The sequence below is a fragment of the Fusarium oxysporum genome, chromosome 14 (assembly GCF_000149955.1).
Source record: "Fusarium oxysporum f. sp. lycopersici 4287 chromosome 14, whole genome shotgun sequence".
NCBI classification, from domain to species: Eukaryota; Fungi; Ascomycota; class Sordariomycetes; order Hypocreales; family Nectriaceae; genus Fusarium; species Fusarium oxysporum.
In genome coordinates, this window is record NC_030999.1 from 960,241 (window position 1) to 978,672 (window position 18,432).

At 49.4% G+C, this 18,432-nt stretch overlaps 4 protein-coding genes across 4 annotated transcripts; 2 read left to right on the forward strand and 2 right to left on the reverse strand.

The window, feature by feature from the left end:
- Positions 1–2,728: 2,728 nt before the first annotated feature.
- Positions 2,729–4,222, reverse strand: FOXG_21549 (uncharacterized protein; the record flags this gene model as incomplete). The annotated part of the gene is made up of 1 exon (XM_018401897.1): positions 2,729–4,222. One exon carries the CDS (start codon positions 4,220–4,222, stop codon positions 2,729–2,731), a length of 1,494 nt encoding a protein of 497 aa, XP_018254018.1.
- Positions 4,223–7,660: 3,438 nt separating this feature from the next.
- Positions 7,661–9,921, forward strand: FOXG_14286 (uncharacterized protein). Its single transcript, XM_018394355.1, has 2 exons — positions 7,661–8,571; positions 8,624–9,921. The coding sequence occupies exons 1-2, from the start codon at positions 7,714–7,716 to the stop codon at positions 9,014–9,016; spliced, it is 1,251 nt and encodes a 416-aa protein (XP_018254019.1). The 5' UTR covers positions 7,661–7,713; the 3' UTR covers positions 9,017–9,921.
- A 1,461-nt stretch (positions 9,922–11,382) lies between these two features.
- FOXG_14287 (uncharacterized protein) lies at positions 11,383–12,873 on the reverse strand (the record flags this gene model as incomplete). The annotated part of the gene is made up of 9 exons (XM_018394356.1): positions 11,383–11,543; positions 11,592–11,676; positions 11,726–12,152; positions 12,202–12,214; positions 12,264–12,291; positions 12,361–12,430; positions 12,483–12,620; positions 12,673–12,713; positions 12,769–12,873. The coding sequence occupies 9 exons, from the start codon at positions 12,871–12,873 to the stop codon at positions 11,383–11,385; spliced, it is 1,068 nt and encodes a 355-aa protein (XP_018254020.1).
- Positions 12,874–13,603: 730 nt separating this feature from the next.
- FOXG_14288 (V-type ATPase, D subunit) lies at positions 13,604–14,092 on the forward strand (the record flags this gene model as incomplete). The annotated part of the gene is made up of 2 exons (XM_018394357.1): positions 13,604–13,943; positions 13,995–14,092. 2 exons carry the CDS (start codon positions 13,604–13,606, stop codon positions 14,090–14,092), a joined length of 438 nt encoding a protein of 145 aa, XP_018254021.1.
- Positions 14,093–18,432: the final 4,340 nt, after the last annotated feature.

Consider the following 18,432-nt stretch of genomic DNA (forward strand, 5'->3'; position numbering starts at 1 on the left):
CGGCACAAACGTGAAGCACATGGCGAGAGTTCAGGATCGTTGCATGCCACACAAAATGAGGCTCTGCAAAGGAAACGTCAGTCTGACGCCGTGTCCTGACGGCTAGCATTAATATTTTGTATGTTATAGACGGCAGTATATAGGAGAAGCAGACTTTGTTAAGAATTCTTATATCATGCTTTCGATTGGATATATCGAAAAGAGTCTGAAGACATGACTTGAAACATGTGGAAGATACACGATGAGCCGCTTGGCAGTGTCGTGCTCTCATCCACGGCGTGATGCGGCCAAAAGGGAAAAGTACAAGTCTGACCGCAAAGCAGAGCCTCATCCCTCTTGATAGTCCTCCGTTTGTTGTTTCTTCACCGCTCCATGGATGCCTGGTTGAGGATCACTTGCTAGAATTGACGTGTAACAATGCGGCCAATTGGCGGCTGGAACAGACAGAGCAGACAGCCTGACTCTGGCGTAAGTCGCTCGTAACGAGGCAGCAAGCGAGAGCTCTGAGGTGGATGACAGGGGCAGCAACATCGGCCGCATCTACAAAGGCCGACCTTAACAACACTCCACACACACGAGACCTCTGTGTCCCAGGATCCTGCGGCCTCAACTTGGAGGCGCGGGCTGGCCTTAGACCCAGTGAGAACTATCAAGTTGTAGCTGCATTTGTGACCCAGCGAAGTTGTAGGCGAGTCGAGATGGATCATGATCTTCGAAGCGTAAAAACTCTTGAACTTGAGTCTCTTGTACGCCTGTGTTATGGATGGCAAGTGGTCAAGACACTGCCTTCAGGAACCCTCCGTCTAATGCTGATGAATAGGTACATGATCAACCAGTGATAAGCTATTGGACTATGAAACATCCTAGGTTTGCTCATGTTCAAAAGGGGAAGCAACGTAGGGACAACAGGGCTCGAGATATGCCTTTCGCGGCTTTTTTAGCCCAACTCCATCAATCCATTTCCTCGCAGTCCGCCCTGATTTCACTCAAAAAAATAAATAAATAGGTGAGCCACTAACGCTATCTTCAATATCGTTCATTTCGAATAGAATCGGCGGTGAGTTTCAATACCCTAGCGAACTCGCGATTGATCCTCGAGCTCGTCTCGACTACGGTCGGTCATAAGGCTGAGGTCTGAGCGAGCCAGCATAAACAATCTAAGTGGTGCCACCAATCAATTTGGGAAACAGTTTAGCTCGTTTGATGCACGCGAGCTTGGTACGACTAGCATATGTGCCACTGGAGCCCTGCGTGCCTAAAGAATGAGACCCTGCTCAACGGATACGCTTACCGTGCAAGGTACCCGCTCAGCCATCGCGTGGAACAGCATCCATGACATACGAGCCACGGACTTCAATATGTGCAGGAACATGGGGACGTACAAGCTAGAGAGCTCTGAGTGTTGTATATTAGCGCCGATGCGGTGGACACATCAAGGACAGCATCTCCAGGGATCGCTGCGGGGTGAGCACACCGCTATTTGGCAATGTGAACAACTTGAGCGAGCTCAGCCCGTCTCACATACAACCCGACAGGTCAGTTTCGCCACTTGAACTCTTTGTAGTGCAAAGAGAAGACACCAGAAATGGGGCAGGCTCTGGCGGTTGTCAAGCACACAGTAGCCTATTAGTAGGGATGCCGCATGAAACAAGGTCCATCCGTCTCAGCGGGGCTGAAGTTAGCGCCCGCCGGCGGCGGCTGGACCAGCTTCCGGCCTATGTGTGATACACTAAATTCAACGATCTGCTTGTTGAACACGGGAGATCGGCCAACAACAAGCATCTGTGCGCACCGGTCTCTTAGCGCCGCGGGGCTGGGTCGAGGTGGTCTTGTATACAGCATGAATAATCAAAAAGCTGTGGAGGGAACACAAAGAGGACATTTTAGATCTGTTGACCTGACAGTGTCTTCTAGTATTTATTAATGTTGCATCGATGGCCTATATCATTGACAGAACCTGATTCGACGGCATTGCCTTTTTCGCCACCAATTGAAAGTGATCTTAGTTTGGTGGCCGTTCAAGACAGCCACCTACTGCATTTCACTGAGCTTCCGTATAATACGTAACGGGCAGATGCAGTGACAAGGGTTCATGTCACATCAACGTGGGCGTTGGCGGACGACCGACCTCATCAATAGCTAAACTGAGGTTTCCGTGAAGCTGAGAGATTTGCAAAAAGACCATGGAAGGCGTGGATGAATGATTGTTGTGTTGTAAAAGCACCCGTTTGTCGAGAAGCTCAGAGCTACAATTCATGCCAAGGCGGTCCATCGTGACGCTGAGCAACTATAGCCCCTTCGATCTCTTTCAACATTTTATTTCACTCTTCAGCAACGACCTTAGTAACTCTTCCCAGTGATCGCTGCTTGGAAGGTGGTTCAATTACACATATTCGTAATTTTCGTGGTGTCTTCGCCCCAACCATAGAAGAAATCGCGACCCCCCCGCTTTCTTTACCTTGATCCATTTTCTTTCCTAATTTGTCTTTCCCTCTCATATGCTCATGGCAAGATTCTGGGTGTGGTAGCGCCATACGATGGTTGTGAGAGCTAAACTAAACATTGGTTAAAAGTAGCAAATGGACGTTTCGCTGGGCCAAGTATCAGCTATACTTTGATGAGAGCGACCTGTTTGTAAATATTTCCACGTTGATTTCAGTCATTCCAACTCCTTATTCCATTATGAAAAATGAGCCAAACATATTTCGCGGCGCGGAAACGGCGGTATCTAGATCAACAACAGCTCACAGTTTTCGCTTATCATAACATCCCGCCAGGCGGAGTACTGCGCTTTGTCATTTTTGGTCCATACCTTGAACAATAGTATCCTAAGCCGCTCCATGTTACCAAATCTAGCCGTAAGACGCAGCCCAGATATTCGACTCTCGAACAAAGACCGGAATAGGCTATTAGGAACGGCGACTGAGCCACCAATGAGGTAGACCCATGTCATACTGTGGTCAAACCCCAAAGGGATGTGCTGAAGTATCGTCGTCAACCGATCTACCAGCTGCACAGTATCGGGCTGTGTGGGATGGAACCCCGGACGCAGACTATAGAGGTATATGCGAGCAGCGATGAGGAAAGCCATCGTTATGTTGTCGCAAAGCTGTGAAAGCAATATTCGGCATGTAGCATCAAAAGGCATCTGCGCTCTGAGATCTCTACTTAGAGCCTCTTTCATATGACTATCGATTTTATCAATAGATTCGAAAAGAAGATCAATGTACATGTCGTCCTTCTGAGATTCCAGACAGGCGATCTGAGATATGAGACACATGACCCTGTCGTCGCAGCCCATTAGTTCACGTATTCCAAGGCCCGAGCTGGGCTCGGAAAAGCATCTTTCTCGGTATATGTGGGCGAGTCTCGGTGGCCGCCCTTTGATGGTGGCACCCAGAATGTCAATCCATGCATAGATTGCTATATGAAAGCGGATCTGTGGGGAAGCCATGGAAGAGTCAAGCGGGTTAAGGCTTGGATATAGCGTCTGTAGTAGATGACTGGCGGCTTCGAAGTGTTGATCCCATGAAAGACCTAGTAGACTCTTGTTGAATGTGCCGACAGCGGTCTCTAGAGAGATGATTCTCAATATCGCCTCAAAAGTCTGCCACTGAGTCTCGTTTTTAACCAATGCATCCAAGAGTGTTCGAGTGGCACCGTAACGATATCGTACGATTGCGTAGTTCAAAAACTCATTGCCAGCATTGCAGCATGATGGTTTGAGGTGCTGAGCGGCCACAACCAAACAGCTGTAAAGGTAGGCTGTGTTTGAGTAGACAGCGAACGGGTCTAGATCAAACCTAATTGAACTATTCTCATCGTGTCTCCGGACTGGGAAAATGTTCGGCAGAACATATGTGCGGAAATGGCTCTCGAGGAGTCGGTACATCTTATTCCACTCAAACTGCGTCTGTGCCATCTTCGGCGGGCTATCGAATGAGCTTCCCGTCAAGCGGGCGACGGGACCATAATCTGATGCCATCCCTGTGGGAGTATCTGCAACACATATTTCGTTGAAGCCACTCTTAAATGGGTAATTCCTAATAGGAAGGCCATGATAACCCGTTAAGATGGAAACGCACGATTCGTGACGTATAGACACGCTACCGATATCGAAAGGGGCCTCTCTTTCAACTCCGAAGCCCATCTTACATAGCGGGCAACTGTCGGATATGGCCTGAGGATAAGCAGGCACACTGAAGTCATTCTCATCAGCCATCTCGGGCAGGATATCGTAACTGTAAGAGCCTGGACTTAGTGACTGTCAGCCACATACTGCCATGCTTTTAGAATCCTTTGGCCAGGCCAACCTTCCTTGCGCTGGCGAAGCAGCAACTATAGCATACCTGTTTTCCGGTGAATGGAGCTGAGCTTCCTTGTGATTGAACCCTCAATGGCTTTGGAGGCCCCTGGAACTGTACACTACGTTATTATGACGATGGTTTGAGACACTTGGAGCGACTCTTGCAATACTTGTAAAGCAGTGAGATGTTTCTAGGCCACGATATCGTTGTAGATGACACTGAAAGTCGACCCTTGACCGCAACCGTAATCTCAAGATAAGCTGGAGGGGAGTAGGCTAGGCTAGTAGTTGCTGAACGGAATCGACGTTTGTGGTCAGCCTCGAGTCATTGGCAGCTCTTCTATCACCGAAAAACAACTCACTCACTTCCGATTGTTTTCCATGGACCGTCCGATGATTGCACCCGGGAAACTGGAAAGGGCGGGTTGAAAAATATGACTTCTTAAGAAGCGGAGATGACCACTGGACTTCTGCCTAGGAATTATTAGAGAACAGTACGCTTGGCTGAATGGGGTTTTGAGCACTCTCGAAGGGGAAAATCGTGCCTAGTAGCGTGACCACCGCCAGGCGCCCATGTGCCTACAAAAGAGCAGCCACGCCCTCTCTAGAAGAGACTTTAGAATCACAGAAGCGAAGGGATGGAGCACTTAATGGCACTCCCCAATTCTCCTCATCAGGAAAGAGGCACGATTGACTAATTAGATTCTGAACTCGAGCTTAACACGATGTCTTGCTGTGTCGACTTGTTATGGATACCTTAGTGAAAGACAGTGAGAGGAAGTAGATTCCGGTCAATTCGACCTTTGTCTTTGCAGTACCTTGTCGACCCCTCATTCTAAGGACAAGCAGTTCAGACCTACGAGCCGAAGCAGTTCCTCCGGGTCCAGCGTCAAGAGCGGAGTGACTCATGAGCGACGGCGGATCAAGGATCAGACGTAGCGTCTGTCCAATCATCGCGGGTCATACAATCCTTCCGTCATCCGAGTACGTGTGTGACGTGTTTCGTAGAGTTTTGCAGCGTAGCGATCGAGCCAGCTGAGATGAAGCGATGGACCTGTATGGGGTATTTGCACCTCATCGTCCCTAGCTTGCTAAACGGCCATCGCGAAGAAGATGGATGGCACAACAGTAATAAACCTTGAAAGGTCGGGTGCTGATTCTATGGTGCGACGATTTGATGAGCATTACGTGCCATGTGTCACGCCTATGATGGTTTAGTCTCCATATACTCCGAGTGTGTCAACGATCGTAGTATATTCTTGACCTGGAGGCTAGACTCATCTTGATCCTCAGGGTGGTGCCATCCCCAGCTGGGCTACTAACATTGTCCAGTCAACTTACCACTCCTTCTGCTCCTCCCTGGTCCATGCCAGCTTATCACTTGCGCTTTATGTCTTTCGATCGCCACTCCCAAAAGGAGACCATCTGGCCACGGTGAACCTTTTCCCGAGGGAGTCTTCTCAAACCATACAACCGCAGCTGAGTGTGTTGACTGGGCCTTGGCCTCGGCGGTGGTTTTAGTACACCGGTTGTGTCATATGCCCCACGACCCATGAGTGAGTCTCCTGTAGTAGACATATCAAAGCTATCGAAGATGATTCTCCATAAAAAGGGAATAATGGCGGATATTTTCCAGTTTACATCCTGGAGAATGCTTGATTTACTAACTTATCTCTCTCGCCGGCTTGATGGAGTGACTTGGCATGGATTGCAGCCCTGAGTTTGTTGACAAACAGGCCGTGTTTACAACTCAACAATCCACCATCCATCACTACCAAGGTCTTTTTGAAAGTCCGTGTAGGCTAAAGGAGACATCGCCGTAGCCTTCGGTGCTGTCGGCCGCCCGCCGCCAAGCCAACGCCCATCTTGATGTGACATCCTGGCATGCTATAGCCTCTAACACCAGAATATTTCCACCATGCCCACAGCTACCATCCAGGTAGCAAATCTCATGCGCACGTTCAAACATTATTCCGTGCGCAAGTGCGATGGTCCGTTTAGCGAGGGACGTGTTTGTCGCTGTAGAGCTCTAGCGCAAACTTAATAGCCGAAGCGATCCACTTATTCAAGACCACAACACGGTAATAAATTAAACTCTACCTTTGTTTCAAAACCCCCACAGCCAAACTTTAAGTGCTCCACTCAGGCATGGAGGATCGGAAAGACGAAGCCGAGGCTCATGACTTTGTCATCTTGTCAACCCCGCACCTTCCTTCATGCATGACGCCACCTACATCGTCCCTGCATGATGATCCGCCCTATGAGATCCGTTCTCCCGGGCGTAATAAACACTACTACTACTGCATGATATATCCCTGTTCAGCTCACCACTGGCATCACGCTTTTCTTTTGGATGCCAGAGTGGATCTAAGAGAACCCCACTCACTTTTCAAGTCAACTTTCGTCCAGACTGAGCATTGTATTACCATCTGCAGCAAACTACTGGCTTCCCTTCTCAAGTTTCAATTTCTTTTCGTTCTTTTCGTCTTGACACATCACGAATGTGACCAGTCTTTGATCTCTCCAAAGCGCTTCGCTTTCCTCTTAGGTGACTGCTTCAATAATCCATTCTAGCGGCGGGCGTTTCAGGCAATGGTCCAATTGCGTTTTCATCTTGCCCTTCTTTAACATCCTGGGCCTTTATCGGCTGGAGAAGCAAGACGCCATGGCGGTGTCATTGTCCTTTTTGTTCAGTGGCGGGCAGCTTCAGGATATCCGCTCGAAAGGCAGGCCAGTATTAATCCGGGATCCATGATCCCAAGTACTGTAGCACTTTCATAGTCTTTGGCAGTGTCGCCATTAAGTGCATATTCCATGCGAATGCGTGATCGAGGGCAATTACGAAAACAATACCGGTAGAGGGGGAAAGGCTAAATAAAATAATTAAGCTCCGTATCTAAGTATTGACGCTCATAAGAGCTTTCCGTAAATGGGTCGTTTTTCATTCACCTTTATTTTCTCAATTTGATATGCTGTCGATTGCTGTTCTTCAGATCCCTTCTATAAACTTGCTGACTGCGTGTTGAGTCTTCGCACTGAAGGCTTCCAGATCTGGTAAAGTGTATCCTGAAACAAGCGCATTGTTTTTGGCTCAACCTGGTCTGTGCACAAGATTTTTACTTGTCAATTTGGTCCATATTAGTGTATTTCATGCTGCATTCTGTTTAATGCTGCCCCTTAGAGGTTTTATTATTCCAGTGGTAATATTTACATATACCCGTTTGCACGTGACCCTCAGTGCCTGGTCAACACTGCCGACTTTGTTCCCAAAATTCGGTGCGGAACATTTGTCATCCGGTCGAGGCTGACTCAGCTTTTCCACCTTGTCAGATGTCCACATCTCATTTCATCATTCACGATCAACAAACATCCGCGACCAGGTCTGGATTCACAACCCAACGCCGATCATGTCAAATGCAGCTGAATCAAATTCTGTGCAGATCAAAAAGTACAACCAGATCAATTCATCAAATCTACCGCCGCTCAGCGTCACTCCGCCAGACAAATCCAGCCAGCTGCCTCCGTCTCCGCCCCCTACAACGGAGCGGTCGGGGAAGTGCGCCGCCGACGACGACGATCTAAGGCTCCCAGAACCGCTTTTGCAACACAAGCTTCGATCGTTAACACAAGAAGTCCCTGAGTTCACAGAGTTCAAGCTCAGTCCGGAACAGTACCATAAACTTCATTCCAAGATCGAGAAAACATTCAGGTGTTTCGATTATGAACCTAGGCGTGGCTGCCTTGCGATTCGTATGCCTTCGCCAACCCATGACTTCTTTGCCATTAAGTTCAGAGATGAAGTCTACAAGGAACTCGATCGGATCGCAACCAGCCGCACTGACGAGATAAAGGATGTCATTAGAGAATTGAAGAGCGCGATCTCATCACGTGTATTCTTGAGGGAAATGGATGAGCAGGTGCAGCCAGACGAGGAGAATGAAGCAGATGACGAGAGGGAATACAGCAACAAGAAAGAAGACGATTACAAGAAGTACGCCATCAAACGCGAACCAGATATTCAATTTCAATATCCCAAAACAGTATATCCTGGTTTTGTAGCTGAGGTGTCATGGGCGCAGAATAGTAAAGATTTCAGAAGGCTGGCTCAAGACTACATCCTCTACTCAAACGCAGATGTTAAGTTGTTTATCGGTTTCAATCTGGGTTATGACGGCGGGCCGTCGACAGTATCAACCTGGCGACCGAAATTCATTGATGATGGAGATGGTGAAGAGTTGGTAACGGTTCAGCACATCCAAGACCGGGTATGTGAATTACAGACGACCTTTTCTGATTTCTGCTGACCGAATTTCAAAGCCATTCCTCTCGTGCGACGGTCAGGTTCAGAATCCTGATGAAGTTCTCTCCATTGGTCTACGTGATTTTGCCACTGATGAAATCTCGAAGACTTGGCCCGATGTTGAAATCAACATCAAGTTCTCTCGACTAGCACAACTTTTCAAAAATGCCCAGCAATGGCAGTTGGAGAAAGAGACCGCTAAATCCAGCGAAGTGATCAAATCGAAGAGAGTTTCTAAGAAGCGTAGATTGCCGTCTAATTCCCCGCAACTGCTAGAATCCGATGATGAAGATCAAATTCGGAAGCGAGAGCAGGCTGTTGATTTCAAGAGCCACAAGGCGGATCCGGATTATGTGGGCGATGATACAGAAGATGATGACAAGCGTCGACTGACAAAACGGAGGGTCTAGTCGCCGATCGCAGCGGTGTCAAGTGAGGACAAATATCCTTGGACAACTTTGACGCAGCGACTTGGAAGAGAACAGATGATTCGCCAATGCCGAGGAAGCGGCTGGTCACAGGCCTGATCGCATCAGCAACAGCTTAAATACCAATGTTGTTCAGGGAGAATTCGACCGAGGGCTCCTTCTAATCATACCGGGGACAGTGACTGCTGTGTTTATCCCCAGACGTTTGCACTAAGTTCCACAAGCATGAAGAAGGGCAAATATGTTCTAACTCTTATAGAAGAGGGTTCTCGACCTTGGCCTCGGTGTCCACCGCACCATTGACAAGGTGAGCCTTCTAAGTAATGGTAACGGCCGTTCACGAATTGCTAGGACGACTCTGGGTATGGAATTGGAGCCGCAATCGTTTTGGAGCCCTGAGATGTCCGCGTTTTCGTTCGTTATTGGGAACCCTTCGCTCTCGGGATGGAGGCTCTTATCGTTGGTCATTAAAAAGGTCTTGGAAGTAGCACTCAACATAGCAACAGTTTGACCAGGTTAGGGCATTTCCGCGCTTGTCGAGGAGTGCAGCGAGGCGGCGGTAGTTCAACTTGACGGTTGGAGGAAGATTCGCGACCGCGATTGGACGCGATGGAGAGCAAGGCAAACGCAGCGGAAGGAGCGCTGTTGCGAGAGCATGAGGTTCCATCGCTATTTGTATTTGTCCGGGTTTGATCGGCCAGTCACTCTTTAGTACTAACTGTGATGTGAAAGACATGTGTCTGTCCAAAAAGCTGATGTTGAGCAGAAATGCGTAATGTCGAATCGGATTTCTTCTACAGTGTGCTTTATACGTAGCGCCGGTATTGTAAAATCATCAAAGAAGGTGGCAGCATACATTAAAGGAGCAAAATGGCGAGAAACAAGCATCACATTGCATCGTGACGACTGTGATCATGGGAGGGCAATTCTTGAAGGAGTGTGCAGCTAAACTCAGCTTGCCAAGGAGGTGGTGGCGAGAGGTGGGGTCGCAGTAAGAAGAGACCTTAGCCTGCGGGCATTGCGGGTGCGACCGAAGGTTTCGCACTATCGTGAGGCTGTGTGGGTACTGCCCAAGGTTTTACAGCCCAGCTGTCTACCTAGGGTAGCTTGGCTTGTCCCGGGGCTCTTCTTCGCGTCGCGTCAGTTTAGCGACGCGCTTCCGACTCTGCATGTAAAACCGTTCGCGCGACCTCCCGGTCCCCTTTAGGACTCTGGAGATGATAAACCGACCACAGGGCCAAAAACTAGGCGCGCCACTTTTGTTAGTGACCAAGGTATTTCGGTATATATCCAGTTCAACCTATGGTGCAGTCGCTACTAAAAACCAGTACAAGCTCTTTATAGGTATAGAGAGGGAAGATAGCTCATGGATCGAGCATTTTTATTTAGTTGGATCAGATGTGTTCAAACGGTGTGTTAACTGTTGAACCCTGAGTTGGAATGCCTCTTGTCTATGCAGTGTTTTCCAGAGTGCACTGCCTTATCTGCTAAATTTATCAGGTGACTTATCGATTTTAGGAAAAGCAGCTCCCTTGGGCAAAATGCTCTGCCTGCGGTTTAACATTAACCAAGCTCCACAGGAGACACTCACAGTGTGCAATGTCACACGACACGCGACGCGCCCATCTATTATCACACTGCACGATCGACCCACTTGCTGAGTGCACCGTTTGACACGGTCAGGCACCGTTAGGCTTTGGCACCGTTACGAGCCTCGAGGTACCTTTTCGAAGCGGGGACTTTTATGCAAGCTCAGTGATGTACTCTGCCGCAGCTGGTCAAACCTCCGATCCGGCTATGGCATAAAAGACACGTGACTAGCATCCGTAGTAATTAGTAATGGAGCCTGACGGATGTATCAGGAGCGGTTGACAACATTTCACATGTACGCCTATTGCACAATCTGCGGAAGAGAAGGATAGATGAAAGAACGGCCAAGCGGATCGAAAGTTTCCTGCGCCCGAGACTAACAAAGCTATCAATCCATTGATGTCGTCACATCTGAACCCTACAGTCCGGAGAGCCACAGGGATCAAATGTATCACCGATCCTCTACCTCTTTTACAAAGCGGGTCTAATAGAAACGTGCGGAGAATTGGAAGACACAACGACAACCGGCTTCGTGGACGACGTGGCTATCCTGACCTGGGCAGACGCCACGAAAGAGACATGCAAAAAGCTACAAAGGGCAAGGTTCCATATTGCCTCTTTCTCCACTTTCCAAAATTAGCGGCAGCTCCAACCGAATTGCTTATATCGTCATTTATCCTCCTCAGCCCACTCATGTGCCCTACACGTACCGCACCGTATCGCGAGAATCAATGCCGGATGTGGGTGAGGGTCGCAAGCTACTCAACTCTCTCGGCCGCCTTACGGCCGTAGATGTAGCGCACAGTCATGTAGCTATGAACCTTAGGATTGCGTATCGCTTTCCGCAAGCTCATGAGAAACACCTGGTATTCATCTTCCGGCCATTTACAAGCCACATGCCATAAGTCGACAGTGTACCCTTTCGTACGTGAGAAGACCGTCGATAAAATAAGAGCAGAGATCTTACCTTCCAAGTCATTTTCCAAGGTAGCCTTGACGTATTGGCCAATCTCGGCGAGTTTTGGATCCTTGGGCCAATCGCCAATGGGAAACTGCAGGATTTCATTTCAGTCGACTGTCGTCAAATCTGGAGAAACCTACCTTGTAATCAGTTACTTTGACGCCTGTAAAGCCAGCCTCTTCGATCGCTTGTCGCTGCAACCCATGCACGAAAGTGGGATTACCCAGTTTCTTGCCGCCTTCTTCATAGAGCTTTCTCCAGGTTTGAAAAGCAGGTTCTAGCTCAGTAGTTCCATCATCGCTGCGGAACGTGACATCGGCTTCGCACGACTGGATCCAGCCTCCTGGTTCACAACAGCGGTGTGCCTCTCTAAACAAAGCATTCCAGTCATTGATGGCGCCAAAGAGGTATCGAATATGGATGAAATGGAAGTGGTCATCATTCCATGTCCAGGACTGAGCTGCATCGTCAATTTCGAATCGAACGTTCGGGGGAACCCATTGTGGCTGGCAAGGGGAGAGATCGGTGCCAATAACTTCCATGTTGGGATATCGGTCGGCCAATTCACTATGATTCATGAGCACGCGGCAATCACAGACGTGTTTGACGATCGTACATAGCCCAAATACCTGCAAGCGCGTCAGTGGGTATTGAGAAGATGGACAACGAATAACTCACCGCTTCCGGTACCAACATCTAGGACACGCTACAAAAAGCAGAATAAAAGTCAGTGGAATTCATTCATTTGGCCCGGAATTTCGCCAAGACATCTCACCGCTCCATAGGCCGTATCCACAGGAGCCAGAAACAGTTTATCGTCCAGAAGAAGGGTTAAGTAGTGATGTCTGTTTGCCTGATTAGACCTGCGTCCGTATGTCTGGAAATGTAGAATTGTACGTCAGGTCCATAGAATCTAGCTGTCGGTCGTCGTTAGGGACAAAGTAATTTGAAGTGAATTTGTCGCTGTGATACGTGCGCCCTTGGCTCAGACGGTACTCAAGGATGCTGGATGAGATAGAGGCGGTTGAGCTCTCACTGTGCAACATGTCAAACACACTCTCTATGAACTTTCATCAGCTTGACTGACATGCCGGTCCCAAGAGAAGAGTCATGTTCATCTTGTGAGTCCTGTTACCAGACCGTAAGTGTTGTCTTTACGCTAAGGGAAACCTCAAAGGCATACATCGTCTGCGGGGACAAGTTCATTTGGTTCCAGCGGAGAACCTGGCCGGGAGTCTTCATCGGTCGGGTGGTGCTGCGTTGCGTTCTCCGCAGATTGGTCCTGCATGACCAAGGAAAGTAAAGAACAACGGAAAGATTGGAATAGAGAAACGGTGCTGAAGAATGGAGGGGGTGAACAAGCAAGTTGGAAATGACGCCTTTTTATCATGGGTTGCCCTTCGTATCGGCGTGGGGATGATGACGGCCGGAGAGGCCCGAGGATATGACCAGTTCTTTACATTCAATACAGGTCTAGGCCCCTGGCGATAAACCCGAGACCATCCTATTTCATAATTCTAGCGGACTACATGGCAGAGCCCCACTCTGTTTGCTTGGCCAGTGACGGAAACAGTTCGCTAAGCCAGGGTATGGCAAGAGAGATCAAAGGATTGGTTAGGCAACTAATACCCGTCTCGCCTAAGGATTCGCAGCAGATACCTACAATCACCCTGTGATCTCTATCAACGTGTATTAGACCAATCTCTGGCTAGCCGCGTGCTGCGCTGATATCGGATGTCCATTTAATTCGTAAGCAAACGGAACCATTGCGAATGGATTTATAGTCACTGTAGCGGCCAAAGCTGCCATTGTCTCCCAACTGAGAAACTCACGCCTCTCTGTTTGGGCGTTCGGCAACAGTCCCTTGGATCTACCGATGCTCACGAATGCTGACCAAGCCATCGTCGCCGTTGGCGACAAGCAGGCCAGGAGCCGGAGTATGGACGAAGCCCTACCTAAGGCTATGGAAGATGGAAACTTCCGGGCACGACAGGTGCTGCTCCCGAGCCAAGCGAAAAATGGGGCGAGTCACGCAAATTGCAGCTTTCTCGCTGGCAGAAGTGACATATGCCGTTGGTGGTGACATTGGTTACCAAGTGCAGGAGTCCGCCAAGTCTGCTCGATTTCGCGTCCGTACGAAACAAGACAACGTATCCGTTGTTCTCCTTCCGGCTTTCGAAAGCTACCTTACCGAAGGAAACAATGACTTCTGTCTGACGGGTTTGGGTAAAGGAGGACAGCAGGTTCAGCGATGCGGGGAAACATATGCCCGTGCTGTTGAGGCGCTGGTTGAGCTGGCTAGTCTGCAGACCGCGTTTGTCATCCTCGATGAGGTCATCAGAGTGGTCAATCGGCGTGGTAAGTCGCCCGAACTGTTGGCACCAGCTGTGATACTGATTAGCATCCCAGTTAACGCGATTGAGCATGTCGTTATTCCCAGGACCGAAAATACCATCAAATACATCAACTCTGAGCTTGACGAGCTCGATCGCGAGGAGTTCTACTGACTAAAGGCAGGTTTTGACATTACCCGATTCATGGCAATTCGTCTGACAAATGATAGGTTGCGAACAAGAAACAGCGAGATACTGCTGCAGCAGATGCCGAGATGAAGGCAAAGCGTGAGGCGGAAGCCTCCGCGCAGGGCGGAGACAAGTCCCAGAAAGACGATTCGACACCTGCAGAGGTTCTGGGCGCCGGCGACGACGAAGATGTCATTTTTTGAGAGGGCGGAAGTGTCAGATATTAAGGTGAATCGTGTATATTTCTTGATCCTTTCGCAATCGAAGGACCATTGAGACCTTATATCTTCAACTGGTTCCTTCTAGGACTTGAGTCCTAGAAAGTCCTAGATGAAAGTCCTACGATCTAAGTTTAGGGCGTCAAACTTTAATCCTGAACCTTAATCCTGAAGTTGAGGGTGAACCCTCCAACATTCAACACACCCCCTCAGGCTCAATAGGTCCCAGTTGAGCCTGCATTTCCTAGGCAGTCTTCTATCTTCTGGAGCCTTGCTTCTATTCCTTCTTGCTTCCGGCTCTGCTGCTGTCTTTCCTGAATATCTTCCAGGCCAAGTTGATAGAGGAAGCGGTTCCATTTGCCTGCCGGCAGGGCCTTTGTCAATCCGTCTGCGATCATATCCGTTGATTTGGTGTATTTGACTTGAATTCTCCCTTCTTGGACCTCCTGTCTCAGCCAGTGGTTGTGAATATCCACGTGCCGCAACTTAGTCTTCAAAGTAGCGATTTCGGCGGTCACAAGGTTGATAGTTTGAGTATTGTCGCAGTCGATACGGATAGTCGGATCATCCATCTGAACTGTAAGCTCTTTCAACAGCCGACTCACATAGAGGGATTCCTTAGCAGCCTGTGCCAAGGCTAGGAGCTCTGCCTCTGTCGTGGATGTGGTGACTGTATTCTGCTTGCTAGCTCTCCAGCCGATCAACCCGTCGAATAGTCGGATAGTGTACGCTTGGGAGCTTTTCCGATCAAGGGTGTTATCGGCAAAAGAAGCGTCACTAGCAACTGTAAGACCTCCGGGTCCTCCGAATCGTAGGGCTCGGTGCCTTGTGTGTGAGAGGTAGTGGATAACGCGGTCGGCGGCGTCTTGGTGTTCTTGGCCAGGGTTGACAAGAAATCGGGCCAGCCTGGAGGCGGCGAAAGCTATGTCAGGCCGGGTGTTAACGGCGATATAGAGGATCGAGCCGACTTTACGTTGATATCGTTGAAGTTCTGCCGGGGTTGCTAGTCCTGTTTGAGGTCGTAGCTCTGTTTGAGTCATTGGTACTGTAGATGTTCCCTTGTTAGCTAGATTTGCGATTTTGTCAATGTAGGCTGTTTGAGATAGCCAAATCTTCCTTGCAGGCCGGTCCCGTATGACTTCCATTCCTAGGAACCATTGCACGGGATCTCCTCCTGTTAGCTTGTATTTTGATCCAAGCTGTCTAGTCAATTCATCGGCCTTGTCTTTCCGGGCCTTCCTGTAAGCGATGATAACATCGTCAACGTAAAAGAAGAAGAGGACTCCTTCCTTCTTGAAACAACAAGGTTCGTGAGGAATCTGTGTGTAGCCTAACTCTAGGAGGGTCTTCGAGAGTTCTTTCTGCCATAGCAAGGGAGAGGCTCGTAGTCCGTACAGGGCCTTGTTGAGCTTCAGGATAGTTGCTGTTTTCTTATACCCCGGGGCCATGTGCATGAAGATATCCTGGTCAATTGGGGCGTTTACGAATGCGTTGACCACATCGTATTGGACCATCTCTAGGTCAAATCTGGCCGCAATGGCTATCAGGGTCCGGAAAGACCTTCCGGCTAGGGTAGCTGCATATGTCTCTTGCAACCTTCCCTTAGCTTGTTGGTCTCCTCTGACCACTAGCCGTGCCTTGCATTTCTGAAATCGGCCGTGTTTATCGAACTTGTAAACGTATACCCACATACAGCCAAGGACTTGTTGGCCAACGGCTCGAGCGTCTTTCTTTCGAATCTCAGTCCAGGACCTCATTTCCTTGTGACTCTGAAGGTGGCTTTCTTCAGCCTCTTGAAAGAGCGTTCCAAAAGGGTGATGCTTTAGGTCTTGATGTTTCGTCGGGGGCGGCGGTAGGGAGTTTCGATGCATTTTCACCCCTTGTCGGAGCTTCCGTTCGATTGAGGTCTGGAGAGGGGACTTTGTTCCGGCTAGGAAGGCTGCTTGCCACGAGACTGTTTTGTTTCCTTCGTCTGATAAGGCCCTGGAACTGTGCGCTACTAGAGCTGACAGTGGTGTGGCTGGAGGTGTTGGTAGGATATCAGAGTCTTCTGACTGTTTGAGGCTGTTTTCTAGGGCAGTTGCCACGATGCAGTCTTCTGTTTCGTCTGTAATAGGGCTGCTTTCATCTGCTAGGGTGGTTGTTGGAAGGGCCACTTCAATACAGTCTTCAACCTGTTCGGCTTGTTCGTTGTCGTCTTGTTCCGGCAGGGAGGATCCTTGTACGAACTTGGCAATTTCTTCTAGGTCAGCTTCGAGTAGTTCATCTTTGAAGCTTTCCCAGTCTCCGTTGCAGCCTTCGTCTTCATTAAATATGACGTCTCGAGTGTTGACTATCCGGTTGATCGTGGGGATCCAGATCCTATAGATGTTCGAGGACCTATATCCCACTAGGAAGCCGATCCAACCTTTGGGCTTAAGCCGCATCTTGCGATTGACCTTCTGCTGGGCATCTGAGGTCATTGCATAGGCCTTGCAGCCAAATGCCCGTAGGTGTGTTTGATCCGGCTGTTTCTTCGGCTGTGGAATCCCTGCTGCTTTGGCTGATGCTGTATGCAGTTGATCATATGGCGTTTTCCAGCCTGATGCGTAGTTCGGCGTTCGGTTGTACAGATAAACTGCTGTCCTTCCAATTTCTGGCCACAGCTGGTGAGGAAGCTTTGCGCCTGTTCGCATAGCCCTTTCCTTGTCCTTGACTACACCCCCTGAGCGTTCGGCACCCCCATTCTGGGCTTGTGTGTATGGGGCCGAGGGCTCGATGATGATAGCTCTATTCCTCAGGAAGTCTCCGATTTTCGGCTTGATCTCCGTGATCTCGTTATCGCATTCGATGACTTTGACCTTGAGGCCGTGTTGGACTTCCAGATGACTTAGGAAGGATTTGAAAGCGGTGATAACAGCTTCTGTCGTCCGGGCTGTGAGGTAGTAATCCCAGATGTAACCCGTAGCTCGGCAGGTTAACAACATCTGTGAGGTATAGCCGCCTATGCCTTCTTGGTAGTCATGGAAGTCAATAGCGATACGCTCGCCGGCCTTCTGATCGGATTGTCTTGGGGCTCGTCTGATTTGTCTCTTGATCTTCGATATGCCACAGGCGTCGCATTCAACAGTGGCTGGTCCTCGTATTCGCACCCCTTGAGAGGCCGAGATAAGATGTTCCAGAGCTTGTGGTCCCGGGTGCCCTAGGCGACTGTGCCATCGGATAGCTTCTCCCGTCAAAGGGGCTCTCTTTGTGTGAGAGCTGAATCTGTGGGCTGCAAAGGCTGCTTTTGGGAAGCTTTCTGACTGGTATTCGACGACATACTGGCCGTATAGGTCATGGATTGTGCATGCAATCGTTCGGTCGAGTCGTCGGAGGGTCGTTGGGTTACGCCTATTATCCCAATAGAAGCCTTTCTTTCGTAGTTGACGTAGGGAGACTAGGGTCGTAAGGAGCCGAGGGCAATAGGCTACATCTTCAAGCATTAGGACTCGAGTTCCTGTGAGCCTGATGGTCATGGTTCCGTAGCCTAAGATGGGTAGTTTTCGGTCTCCTGCCCAGATGAAGTCGCCTGGAATAGCCTGCTGGAATCTCGCTAGTCTGTTGGCACTGTTTGTGATTGAGATAGTAGCTCCGGGGTCGAGGATCACGGAGTTCCGTAAGGGATAGTTATCCCTTTGGGCTGCAAAGGCGGTCTTGATTTCGGCGACTGGTCGGCCGTACAGTCATTGGTCTGAGTTTTCTTCCTTTGTTGGCTGCATCAAGGTTCTGTCTTTTGTGGTCCTGGCCTTCTTCCGAGTGAGGGCTTTTACCTTGGCCTCCAGGTCTGAGTCTTCCTCGAGAGCTTCTTTCACCTTCTTTTGGATCTTCTCTCGGGGCTTGAATCCCTTCCATGCCTGATTTGGAAAGACATAGAAGCATTTCGCAAGTTCGTGGGATAACCCACACGCCGGGCATTCCTGTCTCTTCTCAGGAGACCTCTGGCGTTTTCTTTCTCCCTTCTTCGAAAATGGGTACTGGCCTTCAATGATGCGGGCGTCCCCTTCATCATCCTGGGGGTCCTCCCCAGCATAGCTCGCAGAAAACGCACCGCGGGCCACTCGGCCCTTCGTGGCTTCTGCATCTTGG

Coding starts and splice junctions, on each gene's coding strand:
- FOXG_14286 (XM_018394355.1), top strand. CDS start 7,714: ATGTCAAATGCAGCTGAATCAAATTCTGTGCAGATCAAAAAGTACAAC. Junction 8,572..8,623: donor TTCAGCACATCCAAGACCGG/GTATGTGAATTA, acceptor CGAATTTCAAAG/CCATTCCTCTCGTGCGACGG.